At 33.5% G+C, this 25,697-nt stretch overlaps 1 protein-coding gene across 1 annotated transcript; it reads left to right on the forward strand.

The window, feature by feature from the left end:
- Positions 1-153: 153 nt before the first annotated feature.
- LOC134256866 (uncharacterized) lies at positions 154-18,559 on the forward strand. The gene is made up of 21 exons (XM_062739540.1): positions 154-221; positions 326-405; positions 525-562; positions 701-1,346; positions 1,434-1,480; positions 1,841-1,927; positions 2,067-2,192; positions 2,335-2,457; positions 2,662-2,736; positions 2,839-2,963; positions 3,184-3,270; positions 6,138-6,227; positions 9,009-9,131; positions 10,258-10,429; positions 10,661-10,807; positions 11,592-11,677; positions 13,140-13,210; positions 14,542-14,756; positions 14,904-15,042; positions 17,617-17,690; positions 18,476-18,559. The coding sequence occupies exons 1-21, from the start codon at positions 192-194 to the stop codon at positions 18,487-18,489; spliced, it is 2,595 nt and encodes an 864-aa protein (XP_062595524.1). The 5' UTR covers positions 154-191; the 3' UTR covers positions 18,490-18,559.
- The last annotated feature ends 7,138 nt before the right edge of the window (positions 18,560-25,697 follow it).

Consider the following 25,697-nt stretch of genomic DNA (forward strand, 5'->3'; position numbering starts at 1 on the left):
GATTAACAAGTCACTTCATGTATGTTGTATTAATTAGGCATAACAATTTACAGAAGGTAAGAAAAACTCTTTTAAAAATCAATCTGACTGTCGTGTGACCAAAGGGAAAAGGCAATAAAAGTAATTTGACTAATTAATTTAAAGTGTTCTATTTCAGAGGGATACATGTAGCACTTGGATGAGCATATAAAATGACGTCATCCAAAATCGTGTTTGAGCAGGTAAGAACAAAAAAATAATACATCTACTTTTTAAGAATATATCAAATTTTTTAAAAAGTAAAATATAAAATGCCAATTATCAGTTCTATTATTTAAAATTACAGTTGAGGGTGTTGACCGGAAAACTTTCTGAATTGGAAAATTCTAACTCTGCATTACTAAGTACATTGAATGAAAGAGATGGGTAACTGATACTTAAAAATCAATAAATCATTGAGATAAATGTACTTTTTAAAGCAAAAAAAATTATCATTGTAGATTTCTGAAACTTTAATAATACTATATGATCTAAATTTTCTGTAGGCCTGGAAATCAGGTGATGAAACCAACAATAACAACAGGTAAAAGCTGCCTTGTATCCAATGGTCGAATTATATATACATGGTGATGTAGAGATTTTTAAAAAAAGGCTAGAATAGCTTAAGCAATTTTTTTTCAAAATTATCATTAGTCTTCTGACAAATTGTTATTTTACCTAGACTTAAACAGAACTTTGGACATATTAAGAGACCAAACCAGGAAAAGCGAAACAGACTTGAAAACTTTAAAAGATACCCTATCCATTTTGAGTGATCGAGTACACGAGCTATCCACAACTGTCAAAAATCGTTCCCAAAGGAATAATCAAAATCTGGAAAGTAATCTAAGAACTCAGAAGAAAAATGAATCATTAACAACTGATACAAAAAGAAAGCAAGAAATAAAATCTGCAGAATCGGAGAGGTGTGTCGCATATACTTGTGCGTCAGAAGTAAATGATTCTCCAAGGAATGACAGCAATATTACGATGAAAGCAAAGGCAAAAGATCAACAAAATGAGCTCATACCGAAAAGACAGCTTTTGCAGAACATTTCTATAAAGACAAATACTGAAGGAAAGCCATCATTACAATTGAATACTTATGGACTGAGAAGCAGGGCAGTGTCACCTGACATTGATAATCGTGTTCGTTTGATAAAGGGAAAAAGCATTGAAAAAGGTCAAGAGATGTCAAGATCGGCCTCCACAGATTCCTCTAAATCCGATGCTTCTGGAAGAGAAAAGACAGTAAAAGAAAACCTACAAACGGCGGACAATTTGAAGCATCTTCCAGATGAAGAACAGATAAAATCAAAGAAAAAACAGTGAGTTTTTCAGTTGCTATTTTCAATGAATATAAGAAATAAATTTAGATCACGACCTTTAATATTTTTCAAAAAATATTTTTTCAGAACGACATATCATCCATCAATAAAAAAGAACGAGCATAAAAACCTTGGTAAGGATTTTTCGATATTTTTTTTGAAATGGCGCCTACTAATAGTATTCTCCACCACTAAAATTTTTACTGTGGTTGAAAACGCGTGAGCAGGGCCATATTCGGAGGAGACAAATATCGTAGTAGTCTTTATAACACACAAATCTAAATTATTTCAAGATGAACATTTACATCTCTCTTCCAACTGGACCAGTTAATTCTACTTTGACGCAAGGATTTTTTCTACTTTGGCGCCAAATATTTTATATATTTTTTATGATCATGATCAAAAAAAAAATTCTAGTAAAAATCCCTTGATACAGACGTTACCATAAATTCCTGGTAAATTGGCTGTATTTATTAGTGTAATTTTTTTTCCAGCGAGTGTAGACAAAGACCCAAACGCCGTTCCTGACATCAGAGATCTTAACAGCTGGAGAACTTTGGCTGAAGCAGAGAGAAAAAGGGGCAAGTCCTAGTATATATGAATGTATCTGCATTTTTTTTTTATGTTTTAACATTGGAACAAAAGTGTAAATATATCATTTCTTAAAGCATTCATGATTGAATGAGTTAGAAATATAACATACATATTCTTTAATTGTAGGTCTATCTTTGCATTCGCTACCAGTTGGAAAGGGGCCTGATACTTGCTTGTTGCTAGATATATCTGGTAGTATGGAGGGGGAAATGTTTAATGAGATGATGGCGGCAGTTAGAACGTTTATTGATGGTAATCAATAAATATAATTTATATATAAATTCACCCTTTTTTAAGAGAGAAAAGCAAGCAGTAAAGTATACACTCGCCCTTTTTCTTCTTTTTATTAAAGTATAATTGATATGTGTACTTTTGGTTACCTTTTACACCATAGGTATTGCAGGAGTTGCAGCAGTGTTGGGTATAGAAGAGAATATAGGCATCGCAACATTTGGAGCTCAGACAACAGTAATACAGCATATGTCAAATGACTACGACCGAGTAATCAAGACTCTTGGTAAAAATATTTTCGACGAAGGTCTACATTATATAGTATGTCGGTACGCATTTTACCAATCTAATTAATATTAGATCTTTGATCCGCTCCAGTTAGATCGCTACACTTTGTGAAGCAATATAACTGGAGCAGGTCAAATATCTAATTTTAATGAGATTGATTGGCATTTTACACTTTAAATATTGCTTACGTCCTTCAAAACAGATTTATTGACACCATCCGGGCCTTCACCCATGTCAGCTGGTCTTTACATGGCTATGGCTTGCTGTTTAGGACACGGTATGATCAATATAACATTTTGCAACCTTTCTAAAAGGAATAAAATAAAGCCGAGAATAAAGGTTACGGTCGATTAGTATATTTCTTTACTAACATTTCCAGTTGGAAAAACCTCAATAAAGAATATAAGGATTAGACCCAGGATTATCATGTTCAGTGACGGCAAAGGCACACTTGACACGAGAGTTTCTGGTGAAGACGACTTTCGCTCAGAATCAACAGTTTTGGTATGGTCATTTAATGGACATGAAAAGGACATTTGCAATTACATATCTCAATTTAAAATTACATATCATTCTTGTACATTATACATATAGACAGCTAAATCTAAAAAAAAATTAGACTGGGAAAAAACCTTTGGGGAGGAAACTGTATATTGATACTAGTACAATAAATTTTTATGTTGTTGTCTTTGTGATATTACTGGAAAGCTTATCATTATCACAGACACGCATGTGGTTAAATGAAGCTGCTGAAGATCTGGAGAGGCGGCATTTTCGAGTTTATCCCGTGTGTTTGACGAAAACAACCCCGGTATGTTTTTTGTTTGAAAATTTATTATTACAGAAAACAAAAGATATCAAACTGCTCTTGCAAATGCTTTAGAATAGTGACATTTTAAAAAAAAAAACTATTTTCAACTTAATATTATATGTAAATGTATTTCGGGGGAAAATGTTTTTTTTTATGTATACAAAATTTTATTCACATAAGTGAAAATGTTTGCATTTAATTCAAAAATACAATTATTATAAACACATTAAAGTTTCTGGTTGCATTTGTATTAAAAATTTATTGAATTATTTAAAATTCTTAAAGCTACATTCTCTGCATATAAACAAGCCAGTTCAAACACAGGGGCTTCTGTATAGAAAATAAATCAGTTCATATCCCTTGAGAATTTTTTTTTTCTTGAAGGTCTTTCTTGCAGTTTTAATCTTTGTTTGTCTACATTTACAGTCTTAGTCCATTTCTAGAGTAAAAGAGTTTTCTGAAGAAATTTGGAAAAAGTGAAACCAAACTATCTTCAAACAGAATAACAAGGAAATTAAATAGCAGTCATTGATAAAATGAAAACATCTGAGTATACCATAACCAATGAAATTTTCAAATATTTCGGTTTGCGGGTTGCAACTGTGTTCTAATTGACTGTAAATCATCTTCTTTTACAATGTACCTTCATAAAGGTGTCAGGTCATTTCTCTCTTAAACTTTTTCTCTCCCAGGTTATTTCTCTCTCCTACCATTTCACGGTAGGTCATTTCTCTCTCCTACCTAGGTCATTTCACCCCATTTTTAATCTTGTCTTATTATTTACAACTCCATCTTTTGTTTTATCAACTCGTATCTGGTCAATTAATTTAATGTTATTAATTTATGACTTATAAAAACTATACCAGAGGAAGTCTGCCGTTATCTTATTTACAGGAAAATAATTTTATTATTTTGTAAAAACAATTTGATACCGTTGCCCAGCCCTTGCCACGTGGAGGCCTCCTCATTAAGAGCCATAATTTTGAAAGAAAAAATTTACAGCCAAATTTAATGAATTTAATAAAATTGTTTTTTATCTAGTCTAATATAATTATATACAATTCTATTTTGTGTTATTAACTCACACCTGAACAATTAATTTAATTTTATTAATTTATGACTCATAAAAACTATACGAGAGGAAGTCTGTCGGTATCATATTTACAGGAAAAAATAATTTTATTATTTTGTAAAAACAATACCGTTGTCCAGCCCTTGCAACGTGGAGGCCTCCTCCTTAAGGCAATAATTTTGAAAGAAAAATTTACAACCAAATTTAATAAACTTAATAAAATGATAAATTTATGCCTTAGCTGATAATGAAATTTTGTCTATGAAAAAAATATTATAATAGAAAATGAAGAAACTCGAAACTAAAGAAAATTAAATATCTTTTTAATTAAAAATTTACTTTTATCGATTGACTTCATAATGTTCAGCGTTACAACTATGTAGAATAAAAAATAAATCAGATTCAAATTACATTCTGTCACTCTAGATCTTAAGACAAAAAGGGAGAAAATGAAAATAAAAATAAACTAAAATATCTTTTATTAGAAAAAGGGTACCTGTATATCTAGAAACCATGTATGTAAATATTTACATTAAAAGTAAAGCCCTGAGACAAACCGAGCGACACTAAGTCACGTGACATACTTTCGTTTTCTGCAGAAGCCAACATCACAGTCCGGAAATGAAGTTTTACACACAAACACACAGAATGTTAGAATTTACGACATTGACATTTATCCATATGATCTTGAAATAAAAGACTTAAAGGGGTCTTTCTTATGCCAGAGGAAGTTGTGGTATAAAATGTCATTGAAAAAAGCTCAAAAGGCTTCTCGAGATCTCGCGCATACGGACAGAACTTTTGAATTTATGACCTTGATCTTTTAGAACTCAAAATCGATAGGGGTCTTCCTTCGGCCATAGGGGGTTGAGAAAAAATTGCGTAAAAGGAACGAACAGACAGACCGACACTAATATCCCCCACTTTCAAAAGGGGACAATAAATTGATAGGTAACATTATTGAAATACTGAAGTGATCCCCCTTGTAATTTAGTGCTACGGCCAAGAAAAATGTACCAAAATATCAAATGATAGGAGTTAAGTTAATTCCACTCTCCTATGATGTCATAAGATTTTGCAGAAAATGTAATTAGTTTTAATTCATACCTCATAGAACAATATCTTTTGGAAGAATGCTTTACAATAGGTGTAATGATAAATATTGTTAAGTAAAAGAATTTAAAAAATATTATTTTCTTTATTTAATCAATTATTCAATCTATAAAAAATGTTGACAAGGGCAATAACTCTTTCTAGGGTAACTTCATTCAGGCATTTGCTTTATTGTACTTCTGATGTAAAATAGTTTTCCTGATATTCACAATTCAAAAGTATTTTATAAGTAGGAAGTATTTAGGAACATTCAGCATTAGAATTATGCATTTTAACCAGTTTTTACACATTTTTCATAATACTGTTTACAAAAAATGACATTGTGCGATTTATTTGTGTTGTTTATTAATGTTTTGCATCTTAAATAATATGGTGACCTATATATTTTTTGCAATAATTAAAAAATTTAAAGTATATTTAATGAAAATAAATGCAGTTTTTGTACTTTGAATTATTAAAATTGTGAGGGTGGAAACACCCTAAATGTGTTTATTATTTGAAAATATCAAATAACAAACGTGCAACATTTTAAGAAAGGATTCCTTTTTGGTCTCAAATTTTACTAATACATGTAAAACAGTAAAGTTGAAAAAAATAAATGTATGAGTAAACAATATGAATAAACAAGTGTTGGTTTAAAGCTTTCCAGAGACGGTTACAATTTTAATTTGTAATGTTCCAGGACATGATTTTGGAAGTTTGTAAGAAGACACATGGCAAGATGTACAAATCTTCAGAAATCCCCAAGCTTGTTCGAATGACACAAAATATGGTCAGTGCTATAAACCATCAACTTTTAGTTTTTATAATTATGAAGTTTCTGTAAATTCTAAACAACTTTGACTCGTAATTTTGGGTATGTATTAATGATGAAAATCATGTACAAAATCAGAAAAGAATACGAATCTCTCTTTAAGATAACGACAGCAAGAATCATTTTGATTTATTGCATTCTGATTTGTGAACTGCAAATGTACAATCTGCTTTGACAATTTACATACTATTCAAAAAAGTAGGGGATATTGGATTTACAGGGACAATAAATTGCAGATCATGAGGTCTGGAAGGGAACAAATGACTGAAAAAAATGAAGAAAACAGTTTTCTTTTTTTTTCAAAACCCTGTGTACTGTCAGAAAATAACATATTCTCCAGAATAAGGGTCGACACCACCACAGGGTCAGACAGCAAATACACCACCATAGTGAAATAGAGTCAGCAGCGGGTAAAACCCCCTTGGTTGGCCAAACAATTACCACTGCGATCTGTCTTGTGCCAAACTCTAGAATGCCAAGGGCACGTAACCTCTCATCCTGTGTTAGACGGCGCATGATCTCTGTTTAATTAACGACTTCAACAACTGATTATCTGATGCTTTCACGTAAAGTAGCTTTAAACTTCTAATTCAGAGGCATTCAATGTTGTGGCACAACATCCTTGATCATCAGTAGCATTTCGTGCAGATCTTGATTGATGTGTCTGGGTGATGTTTCTTTGGAAATGCTTCCTCGTTATGAAACTGTACAACATGGTTTCGTATCCCTTTGTTTATTTGAAGATTTTAATCACAAACTACAGTATCCCCTACCTTTTTGAAAATATACATGGAGGATATGTAGAATTTCCTAAGAATTTCAAATCATTTATTTACAAATGTTTTGGTCGCCGGCAGGGCTCAATGATAGAGCTTCTGCTCTAGAGTCGCAAAGTAGGGAGTTGATCCTGAAGTCAATAATTCAAATCCCGCTTTGGGAAGTGGAGACAGGGCTTCCGATAATCCGTATAAACCAAGATCTCATGTTGCCATAGATGCTGAAGTAGAGAAGGATATGGAGATAAAGAACAGTATTCAATGTCAAAGTCCATAAAACAATACAAAATAGGAGCAGAGCAAACACGGACCCCCGAAACATCAGAGGTGGGATCAGGTGCCATGGAGGAGTGAGCATCCCCTGCTGACTGGTCAAACCCGCCGTGTGCTCCTTGTCATGATCGGGAAAGAACGGAGAAATCCGTCGTCAATTCATTGTATAAATAATGGACAAACAATTAGTATGAAAAACGTCAGTCAGCATTTGACTCAGTGATAAATTGTATTTGCTGACAATGTCATTGTATCGACCATAGAATTTACGAAATGATGACTTAAACGAGACTGTTGATATCCTTGTTTTATCAACTTGTTTGTCAATAATTTACCTCGTTTTAAAAATTGTTCATACGTAGAGCATGCTCTAGCGTATCGAATCAACTGAGATATATATACTCCGTATGCAGGTGATGAAGGTATATTGCTGCATAAGTAAGGGGAGTTGACGATAGAAAAGTTAAAGTCATCACGTTTATCATATAGTTTGGTTGTTAGATTACCAGTAACGTCTTTTTTCAAGTAAAATATCCAAGTATGAAATATATGTGTCAGACTCTGTGGTATCTTTCATCTCCAGCTCACCAGGATATATCGTATTTACGTATGAATGGAAAGTTAATTGACAATACGTCGACGATATATCTAAATGTCGAGTTGAAGGCCACAGCAAGTGTTTTCTTCTTTTCACTCATTAGATTTTGCACAAATTCTGCTTTTATATGAATATAAAAATAGGTCTGCTAATAACGGAGAGCAATTGATACCAATGGGAATTCCCATTGATTGTTGGAATACCTGGTCTCCAAAAGCCACACAGATATTGTCAATCAGAAACGCAAGCATCTCTTTGATGTCAACTTCAGAGTACTTGTGTGTGTAATCAGAGTGTGTTTTAACAAAATAATTTTGCAAATGACAAATGACCAGGTACGTAAATTTACGAGTTCTATTTTTATTAAAAAAGCAGCTATCAATGATTTAAAAAAAACCTGGATTTAATTTATCGTAGAGAATGGGTAGAGACTGGAGTGCTTTCATTTCCTATATTAAAATTTCTTTTTAAGAATCTAAGTATTGAAAAACAAGCTTTGTGAAAATGCAGTGTTTATGAATTTTTGCACAAAACATGCGTATTTGACTACATTCAGCAAAGAATTAAAATATGAGCACAGCCCACGATCCAAAAATTAAAACATGGTTTTTAATCATCAAAAACAGATCTTTCATGATGTAATATATTTTGGATCAGAGGTTGTGCTTAACATGAAATATTGAAAAAATTGCTTCAGTTTTAGGCCATTTTCACACGAATTTACAGGATATGAGGAAATGACGCATTTTGTGACGTCATTATGCATTGACTAGAGGGAAAATTACGTCATGTTCGATAGATAAATGGTTACAAACTGTCCAAGTGATAAATACGGCATTTTCAATCGAAACTAAACAGTTTTGATTTTTCAGAAATTCTCAGTGCCAAAAACGGCTATAAGTGGCTCTTGCTCTTTGCAGCTCTCCATCGGCAAGTAGTGGCGTCTCCATATGATTGAAAAATTCTCGAGAGGGACGTCGAACAACTAACAAATTACAAATATGTGTGAATAGACATTTCGCATTGTCTATTTCAGTATGCATTTTCCCAATTAGACACATAAATGCTTGTATTTTATATACTAAATTATAGTCACAAGCTATTGGGATGATTGACAGAGGAGTTGATTTTGAAGAGGATAACATTTTTTGGAGGAATAAACCTGGAATGTCAGAAAATCCACTTTTGAATGACTTTGGTTTTGATGAAGATAGGGTGAGTATTTATTCTTTAAAAAAATTATAAAGAAGAATAAATGAAGAATTCTTCATTCACGTTTCTTCATAATATTTTCATATAAGGTTTCTGCAATTTACATTACTCTCGGAGTGGTCTTCTACATACCATTTTAATTTATCGATAAACAGCAGTTACTTCCATTTGTTTGTCGTCTCCATCTATCCCAGTGAAATGAAAAAAAATAACTACAATGACAAAGTCAGAGTTGTTTCTTATTTGAATATTTACCGGTTACAGACGATAATGGCGAAAAAGAGGAGGACTGACTTCAGCTTTTACATCATTAACGTCCTTAAGTTTTGTAGCTGTATTCTCAATTACCTGTTTATGATGCTTATGTCTCCTATCCGATTCTATAGACAAGAGGATGCTCTCAATACATTAGATTTTTCAGTACAAGTTACTGACTAATAAGTTGATGCTAGAAGTGTTTAAACAACACTATCTATGTCTTATTTTTTTCTCTGCCGTTGGTAAAATGAATTGGACCGAAATGCAGTAATGGTCATGATTGTAATAACATTATATCGGTAGATCCTATTTGGTTGGTATGTTTCATACCTTTTCTGAGGTCATTGCAAAAATACTTTATTTGACTACGAAGTATTCCGTCTGCCTGAGCGTTTAAAGGGCTCATGGCGGTAATGACTCATCGTCAGGTGGTTCTTTCCACTCCGAAACATCTACTCTTACCTCTGTAGTTTCCAGTGGACTTTTGCGAAGAGCGCTGACGTTTACAGTTGACGGATTACTTTTACACTTGGACTATGAACAGAAGCTCTTTTACGATATTAATATTTAGCTAAACATTTCAACAGGTTATTTCAAAGCACATGTACACGTAACTTACCCTAGAAGAAAACGATTATCATCCCACCCTCAAATTCACATGTTAGTGTCCCTAACTCCATACATATGACCACTTTCTTATCTATAATCAATTCTGTTCCTCAGTACATGATACAGGTTTAGTCAACCGTCAACTGTTAAAGGCTGTGCTTCTCGCAAAAGTCCAGTGGTTTGAGCTTTTGCCATTTTTATGAATGTGCCCATTACTGCATTTATAAGATTAATTACTGTTTGTTACCTTCACTTTTACAAGGAGGAAATCTCTCATTTGGGAAAATACCTAAATGACCACGAAACTTCAAATTTTCATAAAGAGTACAAAGACAGTAATCTACCTGCTCTCGGTGCCAGGGTTAGAAGGGGCCCCGACTGGATGTGGAATGACCAGGACCAAGGAGGTCCGGGAACTGTTGTAGGACATGACGGTAATGGCTAGCGTGTTGTGTTTCAAAATTAATTATTAACATCAGTTTGCAGGAACAATTGTTTTAGGCTGAATCGGGATTTTAATTAAAAATTTACAATATTTGATATTTATTTCAATTACCTAGGTTTGTAGCTAGATTTCTTCATTTTGAACGTCTTTTGCAATTTCTTGAATTTGACCATGCCTTTTATAATCTCTTGAAAATACTTTGTTGATACTTTATGTATAGGACATACGTCTGTTTGGGTTGTGTGGGATTGTGGACACCTGAACACCTACAGATGTCATCCGTTCCTTGGTTACGACATCTTGTTAGTGGACGAACCGCGGGTTCCGGAAAGGAGCCGTATTGCTGTAGGCTGTCTGGTTGAGCGAGGTTGTCCATTCGATTTTTTAAGTAACATTACGATCTACAATTAAAAACTTCTATTACACATCCAAATTAGAACTGTATGGACAAATACCCCCGCTAGGTTTTTCAGAATAGGTGACAAGTCAAGAACTTTTTCTTTCAGTTACCTTGATCTTGCACAAATGACCTTGGGTCAAGTCATGTCACACGTTCAGGTCACAAGCAATCTTGGTACAAAATAGGAACAAATCAATTTTATCCATAAGAAAGTTGAGGATCAGAAACAAATATTGCTGTTTTTCATTTAGTGGTCTTGAACTTTTGGTCAAAGTCATGACACATTCTCAGATTATAAGATGTTTGTGAAGTAGTAGATTCAAATTTGTGTGTAAGGAAGATATGTACTAAACACGAATTATGAACCTTTGCTTTCATACCTTGAACTGGCATAATTGACCATGAATCAAGTTCATGACACACCCTCAAATTATAGAGAATCTTTGTGTAAAATGGGAACTCACTAGGTTTATACATAAAAAAGATATTGGCCGCACATGAATTATGACATTTTTCTTTACTGTTCGTTATCTCCATATGTTTCATTTCAGTGCCCTGGAACTTCCCAAAATGACATTGAGTCAAGGTCATGACACACCCTTAGTTCATGAGCAATCTTTATTTGAAGTTGATTATAATGTTCCTCCATTAGAAAGGTATAGACCGGACACGATTACAGACTGACGGATAAGGTGATTCCTATTTCCATAATCTATTTTCGGGGGATATAATGAATGTTCAAAAATTTCAGGTGAACATTGGAGGGATGAAAACAAAGACGGAGGAATTGGAAACGTTGGGGTTGTCATTAACATAAAAGAAAATGGAAGAGTTCTTGTAAGATGTTTTTATTTTGATGCCCCCGTAATCGAGGATTCTTGTGTCTCTAATTTTTGTCCTCTCTATCTGTATGTCTGTCCGCAAAAAACTTTAACCTTGTCCATAACTTTTGAGTGGGTAAGGCTATGGATTTCATACGTGTATTTCTTTTGATGAGACCTTTCTTTGGTATTACCAAATCTGACCTCTTGATCTTAAAGTTTGACTCACCTTTACCAAAAAATTTAGAACTTTAATCATAAACCATAAATAGCTTTAACTTTTAAATAGTTGGCTTTCATACTTCACATTTATATTGAAAAATATTTGACAGTTTAATTTGACCTTTTAGTTTATCTCACTTTTAAAAGCTTTGGCCTTGACCATAACTTTTGAACCGTTAGTACTGCGGCGTTCATATTTCACGGGTGTATTCCTTGTGCACTCGTGACAAGACCTTCCTTTGGATACCAACAATTTTGACTTTCTGACCTTGACCCTAGAGTTTAACCCACTTTAAAAATCTTCAATATTGACCATAATTTTTCAACCGATAGTACGAGGACTTTCATATTTCACAGCTGTATTGCTTGTGAGAATAATTTCCTAAAGGTACCGATAATTTTGACCTTAACCTTGGAGTTGCATTTGTTAAAGAAAACGAAAAGAGAGATCAAAAGTTAACATATTCGATGAATTTTTGCTGTATAATTTTATGGATTTTCATAAAATAATACTTATTTGGGAAAACAAAGAGAGATAACTCTAAGATTTTGGCAAAACTTGTTTTTTAAAATACCTTTCCTTCTCGTGTCACAAAATTTTTTACAGTTAATATGGACTGTTATTTCACAAATACATTCCAAAGCTTTTTGTGTGAATCCCGGGGGGGAAGGGGGCATATGTTAATTGATTAAAAAAAACGACAAAAATGCTCATTTTCCATCATTTCCATGCGATTTACAACTGAAACATTATATTTTATTTATATATATTTATGTTTGTTTTGTTTTTTTTTTGTTTTGCCTAAAACATAACAAAAGATATATGGAACATTTAATCATAACCAAGGCTATTTCAAAATATGGTGATGCCTGAAAGTCCGATTTCAATGGGAAATTTCGTATACTCCCTTTTTTCAAGAGCTAGAGGTGTGGCTAATTTACCAAATAGCGCTGGTATTATGGTGATTCATCAATTTCCATTGAACTGTTCTTTGTATTAAAACAATGAATGTGTTGACAAATTGCCATTTTTATTGAATTAAATGGTTACAAAATGTAGGCAGGAATCAAGAGTTAGCTTGCGTATTTCTTTCAACTCTCGTCACAAGCTGCCATACGGGCGCATCAGAGTTTCGCAAACACATCTTTCTTTTATTTAGGGTTGTCTATTAGTTATTGTTTATGTAAAACTTCAAAACATTTCCCAATAATTGTTTAGCGTAGTCATATAGTATATAATAATGTTTGACTTGTAGGTAAGATGGCCAAACATGGAAAAGGGCCGATACAAATTTGGATCTGACGGATTGTTTGAGATAAAATTATGGTGAATATAATAATTTGATTTGAAGTTCAATTCAAATTAACTTGTTAACATGATTTCAAAATGTTGTTGGGTGTATTTTGGGACGCAGTGTTGTTCAGTATTTTCTATAAAAGTAAAATTTCACAGTAAATGTACTGAAAAGAAAAAGAAACTCATAGTAAACTTTTGAATTACATTAAAACTATTATTTCGAATAAGTTTTCCTGTATTATTATCAAACATTTTAATTCATCTTAAATCAACAAATTTACCAAAATCTTGTGTGACTTTGACTGATAATTCATGAGTTACTGAAATTGATATGTCGATACCCCAAAAAAATTAAAATAAAAATTCTCATAATCTCCCTTGTACATATCAGTAATATCAGATTTTCCTTTGAATGAGTTCAACAGAGCATTCATCTTTCTCATAGGATTATTTTTCAGCCCTTCCGACGGTAGTCTTAATGGTTAAGAGTACCTGTAACATTACAAAGCCAACAAATTCCCCCGCCTTATGAAATCCCACGAATTTCCGATTTAGGATAGAATTTACCGAATTCAGCTAGTTTGTTACACGTGAATATTTGTAAGAAAGTCTTGACAAACAATGGCTACATTTTCCCAGTGTGAACATGCTAAAACAATACGCAGAGACGCGTACGTGCGCGTGTGAGCGTAAAATCGACGTAACGTTGCCAAGCTCGCGGACCTAGTTAGAGCATCGAGTTTCTGTCAATTTTAGGGTGAAAAATATGAGTATTTTTAACATCCCAATCGTTGGAAAAATTAATGATCAATATTTCTGCTAACTGAAAGAGAAATTAGATATCTGCTTTTTTAGGATAATCTTAATATAACGAATTTATGCACATACGCTGCTGAATGAATATTGTAAGCGAACTATTTTCAATAACGCGGGCTTTTGGAAATGTTGAAATTGTTGAAGAGTTTTATGTTTCATATCGTTTTCGTCAATGTTATGTTAGTGGTTATATTTGTTTTTATTTTTAACAAATTAATAGTATAGTGAATTGGAATTTTAAGAATTAACATGCGTGAAGTCGCTTAACAATGTACATGTATTAGTGTTTCTACATGGAGTTGGCGATAAAAGTACTGTTTGTTTAAATCTAGTCTATAAAATACACATGTGGATTATTTTAACTACTCCAAAACTGAATTTTTCAATTATGAGAATTTAAATTAATCATACAATCTCTACCTGTTAAAAAATCAATGGCCAAAAGGGAAAAAAATAAATATGTACTAATTTCGGATCAGATAATATTCTCGAGCAATTAAAGCCCAGCTTTCAGTTCTTTCAATACTTTGATTATATATTTGTAGCGATCCTTTAAAGGTGTATGGCAGTGTTAGTAAATTAACTACTAACGTTCGAGAAGTTGAAGAATCGCTTAAAGGAGTGGAATCAATGCTCTTCAAAGACAAAATTTTATCCAGTGCATCGCATTCTGCAGCTAGAAGTACATGTAAGAATGGAGAATATAAAAAGGAAGGAACTAAAGAACAAGTAAAAGAAGACGCCCCAAACCCAAACTCAGGTTTCGCTTGTATTTCTGTTGCTATTTAAGAAGTTACATACGATAATTATGCATTATCAGAAGTTCTATCGAAAGAAACAATTTACTATATGTATCTTAATACTGTTCCACTTTTATACTTAAATAAGATTTTCTATTTGTATAAAGGTTGTGGTTTTGATATTATATGGGCATACAAAAAGAATGGAAGATGGTTTGATTTCCCCCAAAATATAAATACGAAAATGGAGAAAGCATATGGCAGAAATAATCAGGGCTCTATGATACTAGAGATCGATGGATATGTGTAAGTGTCTTGTATTTAGTAATTTTTATGCCCCCGTAAACGAAGTTTCGGGAGTATATAGTTTTTGTCGTGTCCGTCCGTCCGTCTGTCTGTTTTGTATATTTTTCTACAAAAACTTTAACCTTGCCCATAACTTTTGATTTAGTGACTTTCATATTTCACCTTGTGACAAGACCTTTCTTTGGGTACCACCAAATTTGACCTTTATACCTGTGGCATTGGGCTTGTGTTTGTGCAATAATTAAAATTCTCATAATTGTTTAGTTTGTGTATACAGCATGTCACACTGCCCACGGCAATAGGTATAGGTCTAATTTTGTCAAGGTGTAAACCCACTCATACTCAAGAATAAAAACATTGAATAAAAGTTCATTATAGAAAAAAAAATCTTATTCAGAGCCAAACATGTATTCAAGAGTACTGGATGAATTAAATGTCCAAAAAACTGCTTCTGGAAATTTTAAAGCTAAATGTAAACACTAAAAAAATGTGAATCTTGCATTTTTGGCAGTAAAAAGGTCACTTCGAACTTTCTTACACATCTTTCTAAATTAGCTCAAAGGTATATATAGCTGTACCAGCAGCTTCGGCACCCACTGAAAAACTTTTTAGAGTGGCTGGAAAAGTCTTCAGACCAAAAAATGTTATTTGAGTGATACTTTGTTAGGTCACGATTACAATGGACTCAAAACTGTCAAACCATTTCGGTAAATAATGCCTTTTGTATCCCAATGCTTTTTATACAACAAATTTGTTCTCAAGATTTTTAAAAAATAAAACTTACGTAATTGAAATGTATTTCATTACATTAGTCTAAGTGATTGAGATTTATTAATTACATTTGAAAAAAAATAAAGTAATTGACCCCAACCCTGAATGTTCAAATATCGATTCTTCGTGGCAAGACCTTTCATTTGCAATCAACACTTTTGACCTTTTGACCTTGGAGAATTCCATACTTAAACTTTAACCTTGACCATAGCTTTTGAACGGTAAGGGCTAGGGCTTTCATACTTCAAATATGTAATCCTTGTGACATGACCTTTTATTGGATATCAACAGCTTTGATCCTTTGACCTTGACCTTTGTGTTTCGATCTACTTTTTACAAACTTTAACCTTCGCAATTACTATTGATCTGTAAGGACCAGCACTTTTATCCTTCCCAAATGTATTTTTTTAGATAAGTCCTTTTTTATGAACCAACAACCTTGACCCTTTGATCTTGACCCCGGAGTTTGTCATACCTTTAAAAACATTTACCTTGGTCATAACGTTTGAACAGGTGGTGTTAGGGTTTTATATTTCACATTTGTATATCTTGTGAAAAGGCCTTACTTTAGGCCAGCATTTCTTTATTTTTAGGTTTACAAACCCGCCGCTCAAGTTTTTGAATTTTCAGAAAAAAATAAAATTGAGAAAAACAGAATTTTTTCTTTCCGATGTCAAATTTGAATCGGGATCGAGATTTCAAATTTACGAACTCGTACTTCCGGTTTAAGATGAACATGGCGGGTAATGAAGGTAGACTTGCAAAATTAGCACTAAAGCTTTGTTTAATGTTAATATTTATCGATAGGAGTGCCATTCAAAACGTTTCACAAGTTTAGAGGACAAATAAAATGCTGACGATTTTATTGCACAATGCCATGCTGGTGAGATAATTATGTATCCGTATTCAAAAGTATCTATCTGTAAATTATTTTCCTCCCACAGGTTTTAAACTGCCCATGGTAGCTTTTGTCAGAGACATTGTTTAAGTGTCTGTTATAGCTTACAGTCTTATAAGCATCATTCTTCATAAAAGGGTGGCTTATGCATCAGATGTAATGAATAAAATTATGGGAGAAGTTAAGTCCATTTGAGGAAGAAATAAATAACAGCCTAAAGAAATAAAATACTTCAAATGTTAAAAACAAGTATTATATACAAATATATACAGGTATGTAGTATCGTTTGTGGCAGCCAGAAAAATATTTTTACACTTAATTAAAAAAAGTTCACCCTACTCCCCAATACTCCCTGTCTGTTTTATGAAAGGAATTATTATTTTTAGGTTTCATGCATATTTCAAAACAATTTCTACACATTTACCAAAACATATTAAAAACAAAAATGAAGATATATTGAAAGAGTTTTGAAAAACTGATTTTTTTTAAATATCTGTATTTTGTCCAACATAACAAAATATGTATATCACTGGCCCCAACTGGTAGATGATGCAATAAACAAAGGTTCTATTTCCCCCTTTGTAATCCTTATGCGTCCAGTGGCATGGAGCCTGTTAGGAGAGCATAAAAAAAGAAGAAAAATTAATGTACAAAAGTCGATAACATCCAAACAATTTTTTTAAATTTCCTTCTCCTACGGGACTTTTACATTCTGATGTTCGTAAACCTAAAAATAAAAAAAAATGCTGGCCTTAGGTACCAACTATTTGATCTGCATTTGAGAAAGCTTAATCTTCGCTATGTTGCCATACGGGGGCATCCGTGTTTCAATCACATCTTGTTAAAACTGGTTTTGTGCGCATAAAATTCATTGATTTTAATAAAAGAAATACTAATTGTTCAAGATGGAGGGCTTTCTTTTCCAATATGAAGATGGAATGTCAGAAAACACATACGTGGATAGAAATTTTAAGAAACGGTATGTTTTATTTTAATATATTTCTTGCAATCCTGATAATATAGTACAAAACTTCAACTGACCCTCTATGGACCACTCTCGATAAATACTTTCCTGACTTTGCTTAAAAATATAATGAAATATAATTAAATACTGCAAACAATTAAAATACAAGAGAGAAAAGTTTTAACAAAGACCCTCCCCCCAAAAAAAATAGAAATTGCAGAGGAGGAATCTCTTGTTTACCGGTCACAACTGTTTTGAGCCCCATAGACTGATATTAATTGCCAAATGATAGGTTATATTTACTGGCTGTAACAATCATAGAATTTACCAAACGCATTCTTTTCACTGATATAATCTGCTCTAATATTCCAAGTTTTATCTGCTGATTTTCACTTATTCCTTTTTAACAAACACACATTTCCAGAACTTCATCTTGGTCGTGTTACTGGTAAAAATTCAAAATTCAAGACTATTGCAATTTATAATTGATTTATAAGGCAATTATTTTCTTTCATTTAATTTTTTGTTTATGATTGTATGATGAAATTTTGTAAAATAACGTTAATAAGTGGAAAAAATTGTCGACTTTCACTTGAATGCTGAAACTGACACAAACTCTCTAAATTAGCCTGTTTAGATGCGTCGGAGGTGAAATGCACTACTTAATTTTATTTATTCTTTCTGAATAAATTTTAAAAATATATTTAAGGAGGAAAAACTAATTTTTTAGTAAATTTTATCGACATATAAAGTAAAGCTCCTGACAATTTCACAATACTAAGTAACTGTTTTCTTTACAGAAATAATTGATTGAGGCGGAGAGAAGAGCTTTGGTGATCAGATATGGTGGAAGTACATTGTATTAGGAACTTAAAACAATCTCATATAATTTAAGAAAGTTATTTAAAATACAAAACTAACCAGAAGTCTCTGTTGAGACGGAAGCTCTACTGGTTTGTACTTATAGCAAAGGAAGAGAAAAGTACTTATGCAGCTGGGAATTTAAACTTTAACAGCAGCAATAAATAGAATAATGATCCTTGATTAGGTTTTTAATGTTCTTAGTGAAGTCTACTTTCATGCCACATTATACTACAATCAAACTAAAACGGTATTTGGAGTAGTATTTTGAGAGTATTTAACAGAAATTTCTATTTTTAGTAACCAAGGCACTAATGTTCATCCAATTCAAAAACCGATATGCAGAATTGTGTATCTTAGTGTAGTCTACTTGTGTGCCAAGTTATATTGAAATCAGACCAAAACTGTCGGACGACTTGCATTTTGAAAGAATTTCACAGGAATTTCTATTTTTAGTAACCACGACAACACCGTTCATCGAAATCAAAAACTGATACACAGAATTGTATATCTTAGTGTAGTCTACTTCTGTGCCAAGTTATATTGAAATCAGACCAAAACTGTAGGAGGGCTAGCATTTTGAAAGAATTTCACAGGAATTTCTATTTTTAGTAACAATGCTAACACAGTTCATCCAAATCAAAAATGATATACAGAATTATGTATTTTAGTGCAGTCTACTTGTGTGCCAAGTTATATTAAAATCAGACCAAAACTATAGGAGGAGTAGCATTTTGAAAGTTTTTCACAGAAATTTCTATTTTTAGTAACCACGGCAACACCGTTCATCGAAATCAAAACTGATCCACAGAATTATGTATCTTAGTGAAATCTACTTGTGTGCTCAGTTATATTGAAAACAGACCAAAACTGTAGGAGGGGTAGCATTTTGAAAGAATTTTACAGAAATTTCTATTTTTAGTAACCACGGCAACACCGTTCATGAATTATGTATCTTCCTGTAGTCTTCTTGTGTGCCAAGTAATATTGATATCAGACCAAAACTGTTGGAGGAGTAGCATTTTGAATTTTTTTTTACAGACAGACGGACGGACGCCGGACGCATTACTATCGTATAAGCTCTTCTGGTCTCAGACCAGTAGAGCTAAAAACAAATTAATCGGTTTGTTTTAAACGTTTTACCAGAAGTCTTTGATGAGACTGGTTTTACTGGTCTGCATGTATAACAAAGGAAAAGTAGCAACAGGCTGTAATAAATAGAATTATGCATTTTAATGTAGTCTGCTTGTGTGCCAAGTTATATTGAAATCAAACAAAAACTGTATGATGAGTAGCGTTTTAAAAGTATTTCTTTATAATTTCTATTTTAAGAAACCATGGCAAGTGTCACATAATATAACTTGTGTGCCAAGTTAACTTGAAATCAAACTAAAACTGTAACAGGAATAATGTTTTAAAAGAATTTTACAAAAAATTCTTAGAGGGGGGTGGGGGGTGGGAAATTATGGCAAAACCATTCACCAACGTCAAAAACTATTAAATCATAAAATAATGCACCTTAGTGTGGTTTACTCTTACACCTAGTTATATTAAAATCATACTTAAATTATAGGAAGAATTACGTTAAAGTGGAATTTTACAAATATTTTTGTTACCATGGCAACACGGGTCATTGAAATCCACATTTGTACACCTGAAAAGACGAAGGGGGTCAATCGCAAAGTAGCTGATGTAAATACAGGCATAGACGAAGACATTAGAAAGATAATGAAAAAAATTCTTGCAACAAATGTTTTAGTTTTGTGGGTTTAATGACTTTAGACTTATTACAGCACATTTCCCCAAAATACAAGTGAAAGCAGCTGAACTCAGTTTCTTGTTTTTGATGGAGTGAAAATGTTAAATTAGTATGGTTTCACTGTATGCTTCTCGAGTCAAGATAAGACTCAAGTAAACAAGGACTTTGTAAATATGTTCTATCCTTTTAGAACTTTTGTGGTTAGTATGATGAGATATAGGCATTGAAATGGGACCAAGATAGTAATCCTTTTCCTATCCGTAAGCCTCTTACCCATGATCATGTGTACACCTGAATCCAAGATGCGCAACAAGTTAGCAGAAAATGTGCTTGATAATGAAGTGCTGTACCTAATGGAATGTTTCAAAGCACACATTAGTCAAACAAGTGGACAGTAAAAACAATATGTTCCCCAAATTTGTTATTTAACATGTTATATGTTGTTGGAATCCACCATTTAAATGCCTTTAAATAATTAATAATTTATGCGCACATTAATAATTCATCAGTAATCAAATAGTCACTATCTTTAATTTTATTGAGGTTTTCAGGAATTTTTCGTAATGTAATATCAACTGCAGTGTTTTCTGATAACCATCAAATATCCCCGACCACGAGTGTTGTGTAAAATATATGGAAATATATTGACATTGAAACGAACAGTATTCAAGATCAAAAGTCCATAAAACGATACAAAATAGGAGCAGAGCATCCCCTGCTGACAGGTCACACCCGCTGTGTGCTCCTTGTCATGATCGGGAAATAACTAAAAAATATCCGTGGTCAATTCAGTGTATCCTCCCAGTAAATAATGCACTAACAATTAGTATGAAAAACGTCACAATTGTTCTGCAAATTATAAAACCCGAGGAGTCCAGAGTAACTCTGTCAGTGGCCCTGGCGAGAGTTAGCGAGACTACAGCAAGATAGGATAAATTATTCACGGAAATGTGACTAGCACGTGGAGACATGGTAAACAGAAAAACTTATGCTGCGTTTCAGTTTTCTCCACCCTATAATATCTGTAGAAATGTACTTCAGTCTGTCTCTTTTGAATTCATTCAAACTTAAATAAGTATTCTCTACGATATAATTTTCTGCAGTAATGAATTAAAAATTCTCTCTGGACAAATATTTTTGCATGGAAACCGGGACTATATATTTTGGCGTCAGAGTAGCAAATGGGGCTCCAAAATGACTTTAATTGACAAATCAGCTAAATGAGAATTTCATAAGTTACTACGTATACCACAGGAATTTTACGCTTGAAAAAAAGGGGAAATCTTATGGCGATCGGCAAGGGCAAAGACCATTTTTCCATCCATAATGTAAATGAAAAGCATTTCTTAAAAATTCTATTATTTTCATGCTCACAATTACAAACAATTCATTTGTTAAATAAATGTGGGAGTCTAGGTTTCCCAAAGTCATACTGCAAAGCGTTTTGGGTCTGTATTAATTCGTTGTACTATCGGTGTTCTGAACTTGACACAAACTAGATTTTATTAACCATTTTCTGGTTAACAACAACAAATTAAAAACGCCTGTGATATCTTTCATAGTTTCTGATCTTTGTATTTTTGTTATAAGAACATTTTTTTTTATTTTGCACTCCATTAATATAGTCATAGATTGACCACGTGTTCGAAGTAAAATGTAAACATGTATTTGGCGTAAACGTTGCTATTCATTAAACGATTATTCAGTTGCTCGTGGTAAGATCCTCTGTGCGCATTAATAACAATAGCCATATAAGGCAAACAAAGTTTGTCAGTGTAAATGATATGACACTTTTTTTTTTACCAGCGAATCGGTCGCTAGTGAGCTCTAATTTTAACTTTTAATTATCACAAAAGCAAACATAAAGAATATTGTTTTGAACACCCCCCTTTTCTATTGAAAATCATGCAAGTCTTGCAGAAGGATCTTGAAACACATTTTTACAGGACATGTTTTTAAAAGACCAGACTAAAACAATTTCCTGTTAACTCCCAATTTTATTTATAAAACCGGTTCTATCATATATATCCTTGAATATACTGATGGTTTCATGTACTGCATCTGGTGTACAAAAAAGTATCTAATTGCAAGTTTGTGACTGGAACTGATCACTTTAGAGTTAACTCAGTGCGGGAGCATGAAATAGTAAGTACACTTTACGTCAAAATACAAACCACATCATTCAAGATATGAAAAATCAAGATTTTACCAAAATCAACAGCTTAAAAACTTACGACTTTTCAACTTTATACACAACCATTCCCAAGAACAAATTAAAGTCCAGGCTTTTTGATATCATTGATAGCTGCTTTTTCAATAAAAATGGAACTCGTAAATTTACTTTGGTCATTTGCAATTTGCAAAATTATTTTGTTAAAACACATTCTGATTGCACACACAAGTACTCTGAAGTTGACATTAAAGAGATGCTTGAGTTTCTGATTGACAATATCTATGTGGTTTTTTAGGGACCAGGTATTCCAACAATCTATTGGAATTCCCATGGGTACCAATTGCGCTCCGTTATTAGCAGACCTATTTTTATATTCATATAAAGCAGAATTTGTGCAAACGCTTATGCTTGAAAAGAGGAAAACACTTGCTGTGGCCTTTAGCTCGGCATTTAGATATATCGACGACCCTAAAAATAAAAATAAATAAAATAAGTAATATTATTTCGTGAAAGATGCTTCTCGCGAAATTACGCAGAGATTATTTCCTCGCGTATAATTAGGAATCTACAGTAGCATCATTAACACGAACATGGGTTTGTGAGAAGCCCCATAAGGCAATTGTTTTAGTATGACATGCGATTGGGCCATTGATTTCACTGGGGAGGAGTTGGAGAATGTTATGTCCAGATTTGCGACAATGGGAAAGTGGAGGATCTTTTCTTGTGTATTGGTCGTCTTAATTCAACATCAGCCAGAGACATTCACACTCACATTAGGGAAATGTTTGAGAACTTTGACCTTTTTGAAGTATTTCAAGAAAAAATGATTGGATTTTGCTCAGATGGTGCTTCAAACATACAAGGCAAGTATTAAATAAAAATTTTTAATATCAAAATAATGATCAATTTAAAGGTACAATACTAAACACTTCGATTACAAAAGACAGACTATGATAGCGTCCCTTTCCGCACTTCTGATTGGTTCAACTGATCACGTGGTATTGTTTATAAACATCCCAGGCACATGTCTACTGATTACGTCAACAATTAAGAAACAGTTGTGTATAAACAAAAATTACATAAATTTACATTATATAATACTTTGTCATGCGATACCAACAGTTTTATGGACATATTTTGTGATATTCGGAATCTATTGTGACTTTTCCTTGGCTGTAATAAACTTGTGAAAAAATGCCGCCAATCAGGAATCGCACTCGTGTTAATCGACAACCGAGGACATCATATGACGATTCACTTCCAGAAAATTGGTCCGTTTCAAAAATGAGAGATGAATTGAGACAAAAAGGAATCACACAACCACAGAATACTAGACGAAGTGTATTAGTGAATTTATATAAACAAACTGTTACAAATGACGAGTCGAGAACATCTCGGGAATCGGGAACCCAGGAATCGCGGCAAGAAACGGTTTCAACCACCCAAGGACAAGACGTTAGAACAGAGTTATTAGGCGTGGTAAGGAACCTTACTTCGACTGTACAGAACCTGCAATGCAGTATGATTTCGTTAACCGAAAGAGTAAACACGATGGCACGATCGATCGCAAACTTCAATACCAGCGGCTGCAGGAAGCGCGGATCAATTACGCCAGTCGGGGGCTCAAACTACCAATCCACGAAATGACAATACACCTGTATCATGCAGAACTCGAGAGACGAGAGAATCAGATTACACTCTCACAACGGCATGGGCTGATCAAGCATCACCAAGGACCATGGGAGTAAGAAACACATATGGATACGCGGCGGAATCACTGCCTTACGTCGAGACAATTGCACAGAACCTTCGGAAGCAGATTAAAGGTAAGGATATCAATCTAGCAACCATCCTCATACCATACTACACCGGGCCGTCCGACGACAAAGCTGACAAAGAGAAAAAAGACCCTAGACTAAACAAAACCTTGACAATCTCAGAGTTCATTCAAGCCTTTGGCATATATAAAAACACTATGTGTGAAGCGTTCCCCAGACGTCGACAAGAGTTGGACTTATATGAGAGGGACATTGTTGACATGGCCAACAGATATGGCGGCTCAGCTTTCTATGAATATCATAAACAATTTAGTTCTAGGGTGCAGCGTACCTCAAATACCACAATATACCAGTTGACTGGTCAGTCCGCAACAACACATTGTTTTGCAATATCTTCGCAAATGGAAAACCAATAACCTGCACCCTTTGTAGCAGCGTTAGCCACACCGCTCCCTTCTGTCACCAAAATCTCGAGACAGGGGCCAAACCTTATTATTACTCTCAGACATACCGACAGTACACTAATATGAATGCCAACGATAGTTATGGCAGACCAAGACAATTTAAAGATGGCCTTGAAATATGCAACAACTTCAATGATATGGGGTGCACTCGCAAACGATGCAACAATCTACATGTGTGTAAATCTAGCAAAAAAACTGGACATTCACAATCCGAGTGCCTTTCAAAAAACGAGGTAAACCCCCGGGTAAAATCACGAAAGCGGGGGAATCTTTAAAATCTTGTACCATTACAACTCCTGTAAACATAGACAAGTTGGAAAAATTACTGGTTAACCACTCAGATGAACAAACTGTAGACTATTTATTGAATGGGTTCAGATTTGGTTTCTACACAGGTTTTAGAACTCTGCCCACAGAAACCTATGCATGCAGGAATCTACTGTCTTCTCGGAAACAACCAGAAATAACTTCCCAATTAATTCAAACAGAGTTACAAAAGGGGTTCATTTCCGGTCCGTACCCATCCATGCCCTTTCACATATACAGAATAAATCCAATAGGGGTCGCGGAAGGAAAATATTCTAAAAAGAAAAGACTTACTGTTGATTTATCTGCTCCGCATAATGAAGATAATCATGCCAGTCTCAACTCCCTTATTGACAAAAGTGAATATTCTTTGTCATATGTAACAATTGATCATGCAATAGACTTGATTAAAAAGTAAGGAAAAAAACAGTTGGATGTGTAAAGTAGACATTTCAGATGCATTTAAACTCATACCAATTCATCATAGCCTATGGCCGTTTCATGGAATTAAATGGGATAATCAGTACTATTACTTTACAAGATTGGTGTTTGGTTCAAGAAGTAGCCCCAAAATTTTCGACACTCTTTCGACAATTCTCTGTTGGATTGCGCAAAATGAATTTGGTATTGACAATATTTTACATCTCCTTGATGACTTCCTAACAGTAGACCCTCCAGAAT

This window comes from Saccostrea cucullata, unplaced genomic scaffold, assembly GCF_032062105.1.
Source record: "Saccostrea cucullata isolate Sc308-1 unplaced genomic scaffold, CSIRO_AGI_Scuc_v1 ctg8, whole genome shotgun sequence".
NCBI lineage: Eukaryota > Metazoa > Mollusca > Bivalvia > Ostreida > Ostreidae > Saccostrea > Saccostrea cuccullata.